The 17496-nt window shown below is 35.9% G+C and overlaps 1 protein-coding gene and 1 long non-coding RNA gene across 6 annotated transcripts; both read left to right on the forward strand.

Moving 5' to 3' along the window:
* The first annotated feature begins 1017 nt into the window (after nucleotides 1-1017).
* Nucleotides 1018-15762, forward strand: LOC126747691 (roquin-1). Of its 5 annotated transcripts, none has more exons than XR_007664326.1 (8): nucleotides 1018-1168; nucleotides 1255-1827; nucleotides 6579-6754; nucleotides 6817-7216; nucleotides 7280-8404; nucleotides 8464-8702; nucleotides 11085-12196; nucleotides 13565-15762. XR_007664326.1 is itself a non-coding variant. In XM_050456486.1 (8 exons), exons 2-8 carry the CDS (start codon nucleotides 1257-1259, stop codon nucleotides 11250-11252), a joined length of 2625 nt encoding a protein of 874 aa, XP_050312443.1. In that variant the 5' UTR covers nucleotides 1018-1168; nucleotides 1255-1256; the 3' UTR covers nucleotides 11253-15762. The 5 variants fall into 5 exon arrangements, 3 of the variants coding, with proteins under 3 accessions (XP_050312443.1, XP_050312444.1, XP_050312442.1); XR_007664327.1 differs by having other exon boundaries at nucleotides 14683-15762; XM_050456486.1 differs by having other exon boundaries at nucleotides 7280-7800; nucleotides 7855-8404; nucleotides 11085-15762.
* Nucleotides 8709-10526, forward strand: LOC126747693 (uncharacterized). The gene is made up of 2 exons (XR_007664328.1): nucleotides 8709-8978; nucleotides 9129-10526. It is a non-coding gene; the product is annotated as an uncharacterized LOC126747693 (long non-coding RNA).
* Nucleotides 15763-17496: the final 1734 nt, after the last annotated feature.

Below are 17496 nucleotides of genomic sequence, written 5' to 3' on the forward strand. Positions count from 1 at the left end.
TTGAAAGAGAGTTAATGGAGATCACTTATATGTCGACGGAATTCGATTTGAATGTGTTTAACAATGTTGCTAGCTTGGAATCATCAAAAATGAATAGGAAATAAACTATCGATTAGAAAAAGCCACGACGGTATGAGATGTGGCTGTATAGGAGAATGCACAGAGGACCATGGACAGCTCACATTACAAAGAAGTTCTGAGAAGAATGAAAAAAGAATCTAGAAATCTAGAATCATGTTAATTAAAATTATGTTATGAGAAATAAAGATCGATACTCCCTACTGCAAATTATAATACAATGGAAGGAGGGTATATTGGGTAAAAGAGGGACGAAGAAGAAGAACATCATAGTTGCGGAACCTACGGACTTGGTTTCGAAAAAACTGAGTAGAACTTTTTCGAGATGTTACAAAAAAAGTTACAGTTGCCAACATCCGAAAACCTGAAGAAGAGAGTGTTTTTTGACGATCAACTGTCTGGAATTGATAAGAAAAATGGTTAAAAGTGCCTAGAAACCACGTTGAGCTTATGATCTTCCGAAATCCTTTAACTGAATTACTTTGAACACACTCCTTCTCGAACCGACGTACTCTAGGAATAGACTTTTACATGTCAAGACAAGAACAGTTTGGAAACGCTTAGAATAATTTACATTGATTTTGCTTAATTTAAACTAGCAGCATTTAGAATAAAATAACCTAAATTGGCCTCAAACAGGATAAACTACTAAAAACTAGACGCTATAATGTGAAAATAATCAACTAAACGTAAGTAGAACCCTAAATAAACTTAACTAATCAATGTAAAATATAAAATAAAAGCAAAATAGTACGAGAACTATGAGAACATTTACATTTCCATAGCGATACGTTTGAAATATAATGAAATTAATATGTAAAAAAGTGACGTCATAGGGTTACGAGATTTATCTGTCACAACTGTCAAATTAAGAACGGTCCCTTTTTTGTCCTAGGCACCTTACGATCGGTAAAGCGTTCAGCGCCATCTCTCGGTGGTCACTGTTAGTTCCGTTGACGTTGACACATGTCCTGTGACGTGACGTTGGCATGACGTGATCCAAAATTCCAGAAAAACGATTTCACAACAAAAATATTGCCCGTTATTAGTCATTCATGATGTGAAAAACGTTAGAAAACGCAAAGTTCAAGTAAGTACCCTCGCCCCCCATATTAGTTTCGCGTCGAAAACTCCGCTTTTTCCCGGTTAATTTGCATGGTAAAATCGACATTTTAGAAATGCCAATACAGGCCCCACAATGGACGGAGTTTCTCTCCTGTCCCGTTTGTTGTAACGCGTTCGATGACAAACTGCGTAGCCCCATCAGTTTGGGGTGCGGGCACACCGTGTGCAGGGGCTGCCTGTCCAATTTGCACCGGAAACAGTGTCCTTTCGATCAAACGCTCATCACTATCGATATTGAAAACTTACCAGTGAACACTGCCTTACTGCAACTGGTGGGGCTCAATGCCAAACCGGACAGTATCGCAGACACTAACGTAATACCCAGGGAAGCCCTTCCTGATTATATTAAATGTAAAACTCATGTAGAAGAACTGGCACTTTATTTGAAACCACATCAGAGTGGCAGCGGGAGCATTTTATCCAGACCTATGCAAAGGAAATTAGTCACTTTAATCAATTGTCAGTTGGTGGAGGATGAGGGAAGAACTAGGGCAATGAGGGCCGCTCGCTCTTTAGGCGAACGCACTGTAACCGAATTGATTTTGCAACATCAGAACCCACAGCAGTTATCGGCTAATTTATGGGCCGCTGTGAGGGCCAGAGGATGTCAGTTTTTAGGACCTGGTAAGTCGTTATTTTATTTAATAGCTTGTAAATGTTTGGGTTGGCTGGTTAGGTCACCTGATTTGACCCCATTTGTGTATAAATAAAGATCTCCCTGGCATTTTTATTTAATTATAATATTAAGGTTGAGTTGTATTTTTGTATGAAGTTGTTTATTTGATATTTTGTTGGTTTTTGTGGTGTTATTTTAAGTTATGTCTCATAGCTAATCGGGAGCTAGCGTGTCCCATTTGTATTTCAGTATTTGTATTTGGTAAGTCAATATAAGTAAGTAAATCAATAAATGTTATTATGCAATAATATTTTACAATTTAATATAACATTCACATAAAGTGTTCTTCCATGCTACCTGAAAAATAAAGTATTAGTATGCAGTTCCAATACAATGCTACTTGCTACTAATAATGCTAAATTCATTACTTAGAGTTACTTAGGTATAGTAAGTATGCATCAGTGTTATTTGAAAAATGTATATATCACACAGTTTATTGTTCATAAAATTCCCTCCTTTCCTTCCCTATTTCTATTGAAAACTGCTCGACTGGTTCAATCAATCAATCTCTAATAGTGTTAATACATAATAAAATGCTTACATCATTAAATAAAAAATATATAACAAAATTTAGGACAATAATAGCACTTTTAAGTACAAGCACAAATAGATTGACAGTTTATAGACAGTACAAGGTTAAAAACAGTAGATTTGCAAGGTATATATTAAAATATACCTCATAGGTATAATAACCATTTTCTATTAGTAAATCCTTGAGTGTATACGTGTGGCTAACAAGAGACTCATTTCTTAAATTCATGAGATGAACATCTTACAGCCCAATATCTTAGTCCATCTTTACACCTTTCATATGAACACAACCTGCCTACAAGTTCACTTGTACTTACTACTCGACAGCAGATTGGATTAAAAGTAAGGCACACTTTAAACCTTTTAATGTACCACCCAAATACTGTGACTTATTGGAGGTTTTTCTCACTATGGTCTTATGCAAATACAGTAAAGTCTCAATAACGTGGACGTCCCATAATGTGAACAACCTAATAATTGGTATTCAGCCTATTCTAAAACGTCAAAAATATCTCAAACTCAAAAATGCTTGATCGTCAACATAAACATAGAAGTTGTAGACAAAGCCAATAGACTGTACATTAAAGGAATAAAAACGAGAAACTAATTTAAAATAAAATTATTTCAAAACTTTGAAAAATACTTAAATGCTAATCATTAAAAAATTCACTTAAACTATAGTAGGCTTTACTAGCAAGAAATATTTTCGTCCTTGTACGTAGGCTTTTTTCAGTCATAAGTTGTCTTATTTCTAATGGAAGTTTATTAAACAGCTTTCTATCTCCATATATGATATTAGAGCTACGGACGACAAGTTCAAAATGAGGAATGGGTAGCCTCAACAAATAATTTTGTCGCGTATTATAGTGGCTTCCTAAGTGGAGTTCCTGTTTATATTTTCTAAAAACTAAGCAAACTGTTTCCAAAATAAAGATACAACACAGGGTTAAAATATTATGACTTACGAAAAGCGGGCGACATGAGTCACGAGGCTTGGCCCCACATAGATATCTAATTGCTGTTAGACATGACTTGGCATCTGTCAGGGTAGATTTGAAGGACTTACTACCATCAATATCCATATTGTGGGTTGCAGGGTGTCTGTAAACAAGACAAGTGGTTATATTTTTGTTATATATATACCACCAAACTCGCCTTTAGAAAATTACTTGTCTCTCTTTGATTATCTTTCCTCTTTTAGGGCAATTCAGAACCAAAATATTTTGTTGTTGGGGGATTTTAATATGAGGTTTATACAGGATAATTATAAACTAAACTTGCTGGCCTAAGGGATTTTATGGCGTTTTTGAATCTCTCTCAATTTAACAATGCCCTTAACTGCGACAATAATTTGCTTGATCTAGTTCTCTCCAACTTCCAGTGTTCTGTGGATAGGGACGACCAACCCCTTGTCACTGAGGATGCATATCACCCTGCTATTAATATCTCGTTGAATCTTGTCAAATTCGAGAGTGTTACAGATTTCCCCTCCAACAATGAGAGTCCTAAGTATAATTTTCGGAGGGCTAACTTTCCTTATCTTTACCAGCTTATCTCTGATGTGGATTGGACTTTTATACGCATCCAGTCAGATGTTAATGAGGCAGTTAAAACCTTTTATGACAAAATCCATGAAATTTTTTGTCTAGCTGTTCCTCGTTTTCGACCCTCTAATAGTAAATACTCATATCCTGTGTGGTACACTCATGAAATTAGGAAATTATTAAAATTAAAGTCTAGGCTACATAGGAGATGGCTTCATACACGGTGCTCTGCTGCTTATGAGGATTTTAGAGCTGCTAGGAGGGTAGTAAAAACAAAAATGAATCTTGCTTATCATGAGTATATATTCAGGAGTGAGTCAGCTATTCGGAGTGATCCAAAGCAATTCTGGAGGTTCATTCACTTTAAACGAAACAACTCTCGCATTCCAGGTTCTATGAGCTATAAAGATACCACTGTTGTGGGTCCTAAAAGTATTGTAAATGCTTTTTCTGATTTTGTCAGGAGTGTTTATGTTGAGTCCTCTATTGCTCAGCCCAAAGAATCTGATACATATAGTCCAGACAACATTTTGGTCCAATCTTTTGTTGAGGCAGATGTAAGAAAAGCTTTACAGAAGTTAAAAAACAAAGAAACTGCGGGTCCTGACCAAATACCTTCATTTCTTTTGCGTGACTGTGCATCGGCCCTGGCTGTACCACTCTTACAAATCTTTAACTTATCACTCAAGACCAATACATTTCCGGAAGAGTGGAAAAAGGCTAAAATATGTCCAGTGTTTAAGAGTGGCGACCATGGCAGAATAGAGAACTACAGACCGGTGTCAATTCTCTCTAATTTTTCGAAGGCCTTTGAGATATGTGTGCACGATAAACTGTCTCCTCAAATTAAGCACATAATTACAGAAAAGCAGCATGGTTTCTTTCAGAAAAGATCTACTGTCACTAATATGGCTTGTTTCTTGGAAACAGCATATCTAGTTATAAATCAGAAAAGCCAGTTGGATGTACTGTACACAGACTTCTCGAAGGCTTTTGATCGGCTGGATCACGGTTTGCTGGCACGGAAGCTGGCTTTGGCTGGATTTCATCCTTGTCTGGTGAAGTTCTTCTGCTCATATCTGACTGGCAGGCTTCAGTATGTTGAATTTAATGGTTTTGGGTCTGAGTATTACGTGGCTTCGAGTGGTGCGCCCCAAGGCAGTAACCTCGCCCCAATGCTGTTCGATCTATTTATTAATGATTTAGTTGATTGTATGGAGAGCTTCTGTCTTTTATTCGCTGATAATCTGAAGTTGTTTCGTATCATTCGTACTATGCTGGACTGCCTGAAGCTGCAAGAGGACATGAATAGGGTCTTTGAATGGTGTGAAAGAAACAACTACCCCTAAACTGTGACAAATGTAAAAAAATGACAATTTCCATTCTTCATGAAGAGATTTTATACCCATATATATTGAGTGGTTCTCAGTTGCAAGACTGTTCTTTAGTGAAGGATTTGGGCATTGAAGTAGATAAGAGGCTCATATTCAACCAGCTTGTAGCACAGGTCACTGGTTCAGCCTTAAAATCCCTCGGGTTTATAGTAAGGTCCACTTCTCAATTTAAGAATATATCCAGCTTGACTGTATTGTATAATTCATTAGTAAAGTCTAAATTAATGTATGGCTCTATGTTGTGGTTCCCCATCTGTGATGTTCATGTTAACAGACTGGCGTATGTACAGCGCAGAAGTTACTTTCTGTTAAGTTGGACGGAGTATATCCAGTAAGAGGTGTGGAACAGGAGTACCTGCTGAATAGATTCAACTATTTGTCACTAAAGCAAAATACTATTCTCTCTAGTCAGATATTTTTATATAAACTTTGCAATAATAAAATTGATTGTTTTGAGCTCTTAGAGAGGCTACCTCTATTTGTTCCTCCTTTTTGAATTTAATTTTTTTCTTATAAAAGTGATTGATTGATACATGAATCTAACCGAAAACTCTTGAATTTCCTGTTAAAAGTGGAAAGAGAGCATGCCCTTATTAAGTTGTATAATTCAGAATTAAACAAGAATACATCGTAATAGTTAAATTAGTTCTTAAAACCTTCAGTTCTATGCAGTATTTGAAATCTGTAGTCTTGCTGTAAAATAATCTGAAAGATATTTAGGGTACCTAGACAATTGTAAATTGTAAAAAACAATGTTGCAGTAATGTATGCTGTGATCAAACAAGAACCTCCACAAGCATTAATTTGACAAAACATGTACTTGAAAGTTTAAGACCCCATCAAAAATTAGACCATGATTCTTTGCTGATGCTGATTGAGGAAGAACACTGTTATTTATATGTAAAGTAGTAAAATTAAATTGAAAAAAATGGTTTTTCTATTGTATTAGAACCTATGAGTGTGTGTGCTTCTATCTTATTTAAATATTTAGTCAAGTTCTCATTAATCTTTTGTACACATTGACTTGCATTATAAGGAGGAAACCGGATAATACTTATATTATAATTAAATAAATTTTCCAGGTATTTTTGTTTAAATATATGAAGGTAAACCTGTCTTTTGTGTGGAACTGTTCATTGTACACTTAATTATATAGTTTGGTCACCTTGTTTAACCCTATGCGAAAAATCTCGAAACTTTTGGTTATATTACTGCACAAAACCCTTTTAGCCATGCAAGAAGAAGTACTAAAACTAGTACTATTGGCTCTGGAGGACGGTTCGGCCCTCTCCAGAAAAGTGTTGGTCATGTTCGTGGTCCAGAGGCTAGAACCTCATTTCCCCCAAGCCTCGAAAACTAGCATAGGTCACGTTGTACAACTCCTTTATAGGGCGTCTTGCTTCAAAGTAAGTTGCTGCCTCGAAAAACGCGCAAATCATCCTAAGACACCCCCTCGTTTACTCTTCAGGTCTCGAAACGAGAGGCCGACTCCTCGCTGATGCAACTCAAAGAGGAATTTCGCACTTACGACGCGTTACGCAGAGAACACGACGCGCAGATCGTCCAAATAGCGACGGAGGCCGGTCTTCGGATCGCTCCCGACCAATGGAGCGCCCTACTTTACGGAGATACTGCGCACAAGTCCCATATGCAATCGATCATCGATAAATTGCAGACTCCCCAGTCGTTTGCGCAGTCGGTGCAGGAGTTGGTGATCGCGTTACAGCGCACAGGGGATCCCGGCAAGTTGTCGGTCCTGCGGGATCCCTTGGAATTGTTGGCGGGGATCGATCCCAGTCCCGAGTCCAGCCCGCCCACTTGGAGGGAGTGCACGGAGTGTTTGGAGGCTGTGAAGCAAGTGGTCACAGGTGAGGAGGTCATCGCGCGAGGGTTCACGAGGTCGTTTTCATTCAAACAATTGGTTCAATTAGGTTTGGTCGAGTTCATTCAGCAGCACGGCAGCAGACGGGTGCAAGACAACTCGCACTCGCAACACGCCAAATACAAAATAAGCATGTGCAGGGATTTGACTTTGAGGGGCAGCTGCCCCCGCGGCACCAACTGCACCTTCGCCCACTCGAACGAGGAACTGGAAAAGTACCGAGCGAAAAATCGGAAAAACTGCAACAGAAACAATAAGCAGGATCAGCACCGCATCGAGTCCCCCGTGATTATCGATAAAATCGTGCCTGCCGCACCTCTACCTTCCGAAGAGTTCGTCCCGATTCCCGTTAACATCCCCTTCAATCCCCCGTATAATCCTTCGTACGTACAAAATCAGCAACAATTCCCCACGCCACCTCCGGTATTCCCTGGTTTCGCCTCTCAAGAAGTGATGACTTCCAACGTTGTCTTAGCCAACGGGGCTCAGGTTTATCCCGCCATGCCCCCCCAACCGGAATTTGGGCCTCTTCAGCAAGAATCCGTAAGGAGAACCGGGTGGGATCACATGGTGAGTTGTCAGTGGCCCGCCAGCTCGCCCGATTTAAGCACCGTTCGCTTTCAGATCATCAAACACCAAAACGTTTCGCCTCAGAAGCCTTCGAGGACTCAAACGAAATCGTTGGCCGAGTTGCATCAACTGAAACGGGAGGTGCTCACCCAACTGGAAAAGGTGGTGGGCAAAAGTGCCGCCACCGAAATCTCCAATACCGCGTGCACTTTGGCTCGTCAAGAGTCCCTACACGACCCGGACAGTCCCTCGTCCCCGTACAATTTTCTGTCCGGACAAATCACCTCGGGGCCGACTTTCGTACGGTCCGATTCCATATTGGCCGCAGACGACGATTACGTGCCGTACGATTGTCCGGCCATCAGTAAATACGGCCCGATATCCAGGATGCAAAAGAGCATCCAGGATCCGCATAATAACGGGGTACCGTCCGGGTTCAGGGACAACGGAAACGGATTGGGCAGGAGACCTTTGGGCTCCGGAAGTCCCGTGACTTCGTGGTTTATTAACAACAACTACCATCATCATCATCAGGGTCCCTCGGGACATGCCATAGTGGTGCCGTCAGGGGCGGCCGGGATCGGTGACGGCTACGTCACTTACGGTGAGAGAGTCCTAGGGGGATTTGTTTTTTTAACTTGACCAATGTCTCGTTGTTCGCAGCAGCCTCTCATCCGATGATGTACCACTCGCGACTGCAAGATCCCTCTGCGAATCCCACGAAAGATTTACTGGCAGAGTCGCAGAGGGTCCAGATTCAGCTCCGGAATCTGGAGAAGCAATTGAATAACTTGAAGTTGGCCTCGCAGGGGGTCACGTCCCTCAGCGAGAGCGAGAGGCTCACCAAGGAACTGCAGCTGATCGAGCAAGGGATCCAGGAGAAGCAGAAGGAGGCTTGTTTGGTAAGTTCATTGATTTCGGCACTTCGTTTTCTTATGTAATCTGTTCAGGTAAGTAATTTTTGTCATGTCTTTCAGTTGATCCTTTAATTGGTGCTTGTTTTTCTTCATATGATAAATAATCATTGGTGTAGCAAAAAAATATGTGGTACTTAGATCAGGAGTTTAGGTAGGTCATTGTTGTCACGGTTTTTGGTTCATACTTTAATTGGTGCTTGTTTTTCATATAATTATCATTGGTGTAGCAAAAAATCCGTGGTACTTAGATCAAGAGTTCAGGTAGGTCATTGTTTTCACGTTTTTCAGTTGATACTTTAATTGCTGCTTGTTTTTCATATAATAATATTGATACAATTTGGTATAATATATTTGTCATATAATAAATGTTGGTGTAGCAAAAAATCTGTGGTACTTAGATCAAGAGTTCAGGTAGGTCATTGTTTTCACGTTTTTCAGTTGATACTTTAATTGCTGCTTGTTTTTCATATAATAATATTGATACAATTTGGTATAATATATTTGTCATATAATAAATATTGGTGTAGCAAAAAATCTGTGGTACTTAGATCAAGAGTTCAGGTAGGTCATTGTTTTCATGTTTTTTAGTTGATATTATAATTGGTGCTTATTTTTCATATAATAATATTGACATAATTTGGTATAATATATTTGTCATATAATAAATATTGGTGTAGCAAAAAATCTGTGGTACTTAGATCAAGAGTTCAGGTAGGTCATTGTTTTCATGTTTTTTAGTTGATATTATAATTGGTGCTTATTTTTCATATAATAATATTGACATAATTTGGTATAATATATTTGTCATATAATAAATATTGGTGTAGCAAAAAATCTGTGGTACTTAGATCAAGAGTTCAGGTAGGTCATTGTTTTCACGTTTTTTAGTTGATACTTTAATTGCTGCTTGTTTTTCATATAATAATATTGATACAATTTGGTATAATATATTTGTCATATAATAAATATTGGTGTAGCAAAAAATCTGTGGTACTTAGATCAAGAATTCAGGTAGGTCATTGTTGTCACGTTTTTTAGTTGATACTTTAATTGCTGCTTGTTTTTTATTTAATAATCATTGATTTAGCAAAAAATCTGTGGTAGTTAGGTGAAGCCTTCAGGTAGGTTATTGTTTTCAGGTGATCCTCTAATTGCTGCTTGTTTTTCATATAATAATATTTTTATACAGCGTGTCAATTTTGAAAACTTTCCATGCAAATATCTCTGAAACTAAAAAAGTTAGAAAAGCGCAATTTGGTACAAATGTTATACAGATAGGGAGAATTTCAACCACCATATTTTGGTTCTAGGGTAAGTCACTCCTTGGGCCCCAAATTTTAAATGGCACCACTCCTTTTGTGATATTTTAAATTAAAGATCTTTTGGAATAATATTCACATGCAGAAGAATTTTTCCTAAATTTTATACAAAGGAAAAAAAAGTTAAATAAAATAAACTCTAGTTGACCCCCAGAGAAAAAGTCGAGGGGTGTTAAATCTGGTGATCTCGCCGGCCATTTCATTGGACTTTTTCTCCCAATCCACTAATCTGCAAGCGCATTAATGTGAAAATTGTCTCACAGGAAGAACATAGTGAGGTGGATCTCCATCTTGTTGAAAACGTAATAAATCTTTGCTTAGGTTCCTACCTCCCATGAATATCCAACTGATTTTCTATTTCTTCAACAGTTGTAATTATTTCAATTCTTAAAGCCATACTGTAAACTAACACAATGTTTTCTAAAACTAGGCCCAAACATCTACTTTCTGGTACGACCTGAAACCTGCATTCCAACATACTGCATTAAAACTAATTATTGTTAATTTATTTGTAAAAATTATTGTTACTTTTGACTGTGAAGTACAATCTGACACACTTGACTTAAATTGGATATTGATCGGTAACGAACAAGGAAAAACAGTTCAGCGTAGAGTACTTGATTATTTTTGGCAACGGATTTATTACAAAGGGTGTATCTATCACAAAAAGGGTGGTAGGTATCGTTTCAAATTTTACTTTGGGGTTGGGGTGCATCTGTAACCAAAATATGCTGGTGGTTGTTCCCCCTACCTGTATAAAATTTGTACCAAATTGCGCTTTTCATCATTGGTGTAGCAAAAAATCTGTGGTACTTAGATCAAGACTTCAGGTAGGTCATTTTGTCCCTGCCGTTAAAAAATGCTTTTGTGTGGCCCTGGAAAGAATCTTTCATCCACATTTCACATCTCCCAGATTAACTTGGTTTAAAGATCATGCTGGTTAAGTTAATTATCACGTTTCCTCTTAACCTTTTTAACCTGGAAACGGGAAATTACCGATGAAAGTCATTGGTGGGGTTCAAAAGGTCTCAAGTGACGGTGTTTTCAGAACAAAATCGTCCACTCTTTAACGCAGGCGAACAGGAACGGGCATTATCAGCCGAAACCTGTAGATGACGCTAGTTACGAGCAGGATATTGCTAACGATATTCGTGAGTTGGAGCGCAGGCTGCAGGAGGAGCTGGAGGAGTGGAGCGGCGAGGATTCTCCCAAGTAAACCCCTTCCTCGGAGGGAGGAAGGTGGAGGATAAAACTATATTTTTTGACCACTACTTAGAACCAGAAAACTCCTATTTTTTACCAAAAAAAACTCAAGAAAAAAGAAAAAAAAACTACCAAAACAATGTGATGAATAATTTTTTCGTTTTTCTCTTTGAATAATTTTTTAGTTGAATTTCGTTGACGTGAACGAAACCCGACGGTGAGATCGGGTTACGATATTTTTTTAAAAATGAAACTAGGTCGGTCGGCACGGTACTTTATTCATAATAAGGGCGCCGGCCGCGCTGATGCAGGGATGAAGTTCATAATTTTCGTGAATTCGGCAATACGCGTTATTCCAGTTTTATGGGAACACATATTCTTTCTGGGGGGTAATCCAGAGGGGGGACAAAGGCGAGGTTTTCAATTTGTCAGCAGTGTATTTAATTTTAATTTGCAATACACTGCTCGCACAAAATAACGTCAAGATCTTTTAGGACAGCTGTATATTTTTTGCAATTTACCATAACACTATGGAAATTTTTTAAAAATAGTGAGTCCTTGTTAGATACTATACATTTCTCTTAAACACATTTACCTGTGAGCAGTGTACTAAATTTCTTATTCTCTATTTTGGGGAATTTTTTTTTTTTTGCACAGGTAGTGTATTTTTTTCGCCACATTTATTTATTTCTTCGTTTTGTAAATACACATTTCTTTAATCTTAATTAAATAGTTCAGGTGTGAATTTTTAAACTTGCGAATAATGTTTTATTCACGTCAGCAGTGTAGGGTCTACCAGTCTAGAAGTCTACCAGTGTAGGGCAGTGTATATATGTCTGTAAGCAGTGTAGGAAATTTTGTATACCGCAGTGTATTTTTTCGCCACGTCATTTATTATATTATCTCCTTGTTTAATTTGTCCTAACCGTTGAAGGAAATACGAGTTATGGTCTATAGGTCATTATTTTCATATTTCATGGTGTGAGCAGTGTAGAAAAAAAATCATACACTTCAAAAAAATCAGATAATTTTTGAGCCCAAGAATAATGATGTTTTCATTACATCAGCGTTTACCTTTTTTAGTGTACTGTATATATTTTTTTGCACGTCATTTAATATATTTTTTTTTAATCTGCACTAATAGACTGATGGTCTACGTGTAATTTTTTAAAGCAGTGTATACAAAAATACAGACTGCTCACACGAAAACAGGTAGTTTTTGAGCCTGAGTGAAATAATGTTTTCGTTACGTCAGCATCTACCTTTTTCGGGGTAGTGTATCATTTACCACTTCATTTAATAATTCTTTTAATTTGTCACTATATTTCATAGTGTGAGCGGTGTACAAAAAAAATTATACACTGCTCACAGAAAATCAGATTGAATCTTTGATTATTTATTTTTTAATTTGACTTAAGGTGTATATTATTTATTCTGCCCTAACACTTCAACGAAGTAAGACTGACGGCCTTTACGTGATGATTTTTGTTACTAGTGTACATTTCATTATTTTAAATTATTAAATATTTCAAGAGGTGAGTAGTGTACAAAAAAAAATATTACACTGCTCACCTGAAATCGGACATTTTTTGAACTCGAAAATAATTTTCTCTTCACGTCAAGTCATATACCTTCTTTAGGACAGTGTATATATCTTTTGCCATCTTATTCATTATTTATTGCTTTCTTTTCACTTCAAGAAAATAAGAACTATGGACGGTAATGCATTAAACAGTTAACGTTTGAGCAGTGTACAGACATTTGCATACACTGCTCACACAAAATCAGATCGAATCTTTGATTATTTATATTTTAATTTACCATAACACTGGAAATTTTAAAAAAATGGCTAGTAAGTCCTTGTTAGATACTATACATTTCTCTTAAACACATTTACCTGTGAGCAGTGTACTAAATTTCGTAGTCTCTGTTTTGGGGAATTCTTTTTTTTGCACAGGCAGTGTATTTCTTTCGACAATTCATTTATTATTTCTGCGTTTTGTAAATACATATTTCGTTAATCTAAATTAAATAGTTCAGGTGTGAATTTTTGAACTCGCTAATAATGTTGCATTCACGTCAGCATCTACCAGTGTAGGGCAGTGTATATACCTTTTGCTGCGTCATTAATTTACCTTTACATTAAGGAAATTAGAGCTTTGGATAGTACGTGTTTTTGTTTGTTGAACAGTAGTAACGTTTGTCTGTAAGCAGTGTAGGAAATTTTGTATACGGCAGTGTATTTTTTCGCCACGTCATTTATTATATTATCTCCTTGTTTAATTTGTCCTAACCGTTAAAGGAAATACGAGTTATGGTCTATAGGTCATTATTTTTATATTTCATGGTGTGAGCAGTGTACAAAAAAAAATTATATACTTCTCACAAAAAATCAGATAATTTTTGAGCACAGGAATAATGATGTTTTCATTACATCAGCGTCTACCTTCTTTAGTGTACTGTATATATTTTTTTGCACGTCATTTAATATTTATTTTTTTAATCTGCACTAATAGACTGATGGTCTACGTGTCATTTTTTAAACATTTCAAAGTATGAGCAGTGTATAAAAAATTACAGACTGCTCACACGAAAAAGGTAGTTTTTGAGCCTGACAATAATGTTTTCGTTACGTCAGCATCTATCTTTTTCAGGGCAGTGTATCTTTTACCTCTTCATTTAATAATTCTTTTAATTTGTCACTATATTTCCTAGTGTGAGCGGTGTACAAAAAAATTATACACTGCTCACACAAAATCAGATTGAATCTTTGATTATTTATTTTTTAATTTGACTTAAGGTGTATATTATTTATTCTGCCCTAACACTTCAACGAAGTATGACTGACGGCCTTTACGTGATGATTTTTTTTACTACTGTACATTTCATTATTTTAAATTAAATATTTCAAGATGTGAGTAGTGTACAAAAAATACACTGCTCACCTGAAATTTTTTGAACTCGAAAATAATTTTCTCTTCACGTCAGTCATCTACCTTCTTTAGGACAGTGTATCTTTTGCCACTTTATTCATTATTTATTCCTTTCTTTTCACTTCAAGAAAATAAGAACTATGGACGGCAAATGCATTAAACAGTTAACGTATGAGCAGTGTACAGACATTTGCATACACTGCTCACACAAAATCTGATCGAATATTTCATTATTTATTTTTAAATGCTTGTATTTTATTTATTTATTTTTTAATTTACCATACCACTGGAAATTAAAAAAAAAATGACTAGTGAGTCCTTGTTAGATACTATACATTTCTCTTAAACACATTTACCTGTGAGCAGTGTACTAAATTTCGTATTCCCTGTTTTGGGGAATTCTTTTTTTTTTGCACAGGCAGTGTATTTTTTTCGCCACGTCATTTATTATATTATCTCCTTGTTTAATTTGTCCTAACCGTTAAAGGAAATACGAGTTATGGTCTATAGGTCATTATTTTTATATTTCATGGTGTGAGCAGTGTACAAAAAAAATTATATACTTCTCACAAAAAATCAGATAATTTTTGAGCACAGGAATAATGATGTTTTCATTACATCAGCGTCTACCCTCTTTAGTCTACTGTATATATTTTGTTGCACGTCATTTAATATTTATTTTTTTTTAATCTGCACTAATAGACTGATGATCTACGTGTAATTTTTTAAATATTTCAAATTATGAGCAGTGTATAAAAAATTACAGACTGCTCACACGAAAACAGGTAGTTTTTGAGCCTGACTGAAATAATGTTTTCGTTACGTCAGCATCTACCTTTTTCAGGGTAGTGTATCTTTTACCACTTCATTTAATAATTCTTTTAATTTGTCGGCCTTTACGTGATGATTTTTGGTACTAGTGTACATTTCATTATTTTAAATTATTAAATATTTCAAGATGTGAGTAGTGTACAAAAAATACACTGCTCACCTGAAATTTTTTGAACTCGAAAATAATTTTCTCTTCACGTCAGTCATCTACCTTCTTTAGGACAGTGTATATATCTTTTGCCATCTTATTCATTATTTCTTCCTTTCTTTTCACTTAACTTCTTTCACTTTCACGGCAAATGCATTAAACAGTTAACGTATGAGCAGTGTACAGACATTTGCATACACTGCTCACACAAAACATTTAATTTTTTTTTAATTAAAAATAAAAACCGCCCTCGCCCCCCTTAAACGAACCGACCCCCCTTAAACGGTTTTTCTTCAAAAAAAAAAAAACAAAATCGAAAATGTCGTCATCTCTCTTAAAAGTAATCATGCTGTGTGTGATCGGTATATAATGTTATATAACGCTATATATACAGGGTGGTCCCGTGCGAAAACCATCCGACGATTTTATGGGGAGGCCACCCTGTATATTATTTATAATATTATTAATAATAATAATAATAACTATGTTTTGTTTATTTTTTCCTTTGCGGCATTTGTTTTCAAAATGTCGCCACGCTAGAACGATTAATTAGGAAAAGTGGTCTATATACAATTATATATTATACATATATATATTTATTTATATATTTACTGCGCTTGATTCTATTATTTATACGTTCTGTGATAAATTCTCCTTCATGAAGTGTCTTTTTTTATCACAAAATTGTACTACATTTAGGACTTACTTACTCTTCTTCGTTTAACCGTTGTTTTAAATGTCACTTGTCTTATTAAATTAAAAAAAAAATGTTCTTATAACGCAATATAACGTTTTACTTAGGCTGTGTAAGTGTTTGATTAATTTTAACTTTTATTTTAATAATGTTTGCCGCCACAGTCATTTATTTTAGGCAACCATTTTGCAAAAAATTATATATATAAAATAAATAAATAAATAAAGGTCATGTTGCACATGCGCTATTACAGTTACGTCCTATATATATATTATGTTACTATTGATCGTACGATTGATTACATTAATCACTAATGTATTTTTTTTTATTTTAATCTTTTATGGTGGAAGTATCTTATACTATAAAAACAAAATAATAATTATGATGCTGTTGATAAATTAATGTTGTAACCGCCATTTTGTTTTATTATCCCCCCCCCCCATCCTTTAAAGTCGTTTCCTTAGAACCCATTTATTATATTAGCACTCAAGACAAGAAAGTTTATACCTAAAAACTGGCTGTCTTGTTTTTTCAAGTACATTAATATAGAAAAAATGTCAGTAGGTTCCAAATCAGGTGTCCACGAGGGATAAATAAAATTAGCACTCGTTTGCAAGTCAAAGAATTATCCCTTTTTTCAGGTACATTAATATAAAAAAAGTTAATAGGTTCCAAATCAGGTGTCCAAGAGGCATAAGTAAAATTAGCACTCGTTTGCAAGTCGAGCAATTTTATACCTAAAAACTGCTTATTGGTTTTTGCAGGTACATTATTATAAATAAAAAGTCAATAGGTTCCAAATCGGGTGTGCAAGACGGCCACCAAAATAAAATTAGCACTCGTTTGCAAGACGAGGAAGTTTGTACCTAAAAACTGCCTATTGGTTTTTTCAGGTACATTATAAATAAAAAGTCAATAGGTTTCAAATCGGGTGTGCAAGATGGGCACCAAAATAAAATTAGCACTCGTTTGCAAGACGAGAAAGTTTGTACCTAAAAACTGCCTATTGGTTTTTTCAGGTACATTATAAATAAAAAGTCAATAGGTTTCAAATCGGGTGTGCAAGACGGGCACCAAAATAAAATTAGCACTCGTTTGCAAGATGAGGAATTTTATACCTAAAAACTGCTTATTGGTTTTTGCAGGTACATTAATATTTAAAAAAAAAGTTAATAGGTCCCAAATCGGGTGTCCAAGAGGGATAAGTAAAATTAGCACTCGTTTGCAAGTCGAGGAATTTTATACCTAAAAACTGCCTATTGGTTTTTTCAGGTACATTATAAATAAAAAGTCAATAGGTTTCAAATCGGGTGTGCAAGACGGGCACCAAAATAAAATTAGCACTCGTTTGCAAGATGAGGAATTTTATACCTAAAAACTGCTTATTGGTTTTTGCAGGTACATTTATATTTAAAAAAAAAGTTAATAGGTCCCAAATCGGGTGTCCAAGAGGGATAAGTAAAATTAGCACTCGTTTGCAAGTCGAGGAATTTTATACCTAAAAACTGCTTATTGGTTTTTGCAGATACATTACTATAAATAAAAAGTCAATAGGTTCCAAATCGGGTGTGCAAGACGGGCACCAAAACAAAATTAGCACTCTTATGCAAGATGAGGAATTTTATACCTAAAAACTGCCTATTGCCTTTTT

The sequence above is a fragment of the Anthonomus grandis genome, chromosome 19 (genome assembly GCF_022605725.1).
Source record: "Anthonomus grandis grandis chromosome 19, icAntGran1.3, whole genome shotgun sequence".
In the NCBI taxonomy this organism is placed as follows: Eukaryota; Metazoa; Arthropoda; class Insecta; order Coleoptera; family Curculionidae; genus Anthonomus; species Anthonomus grandis.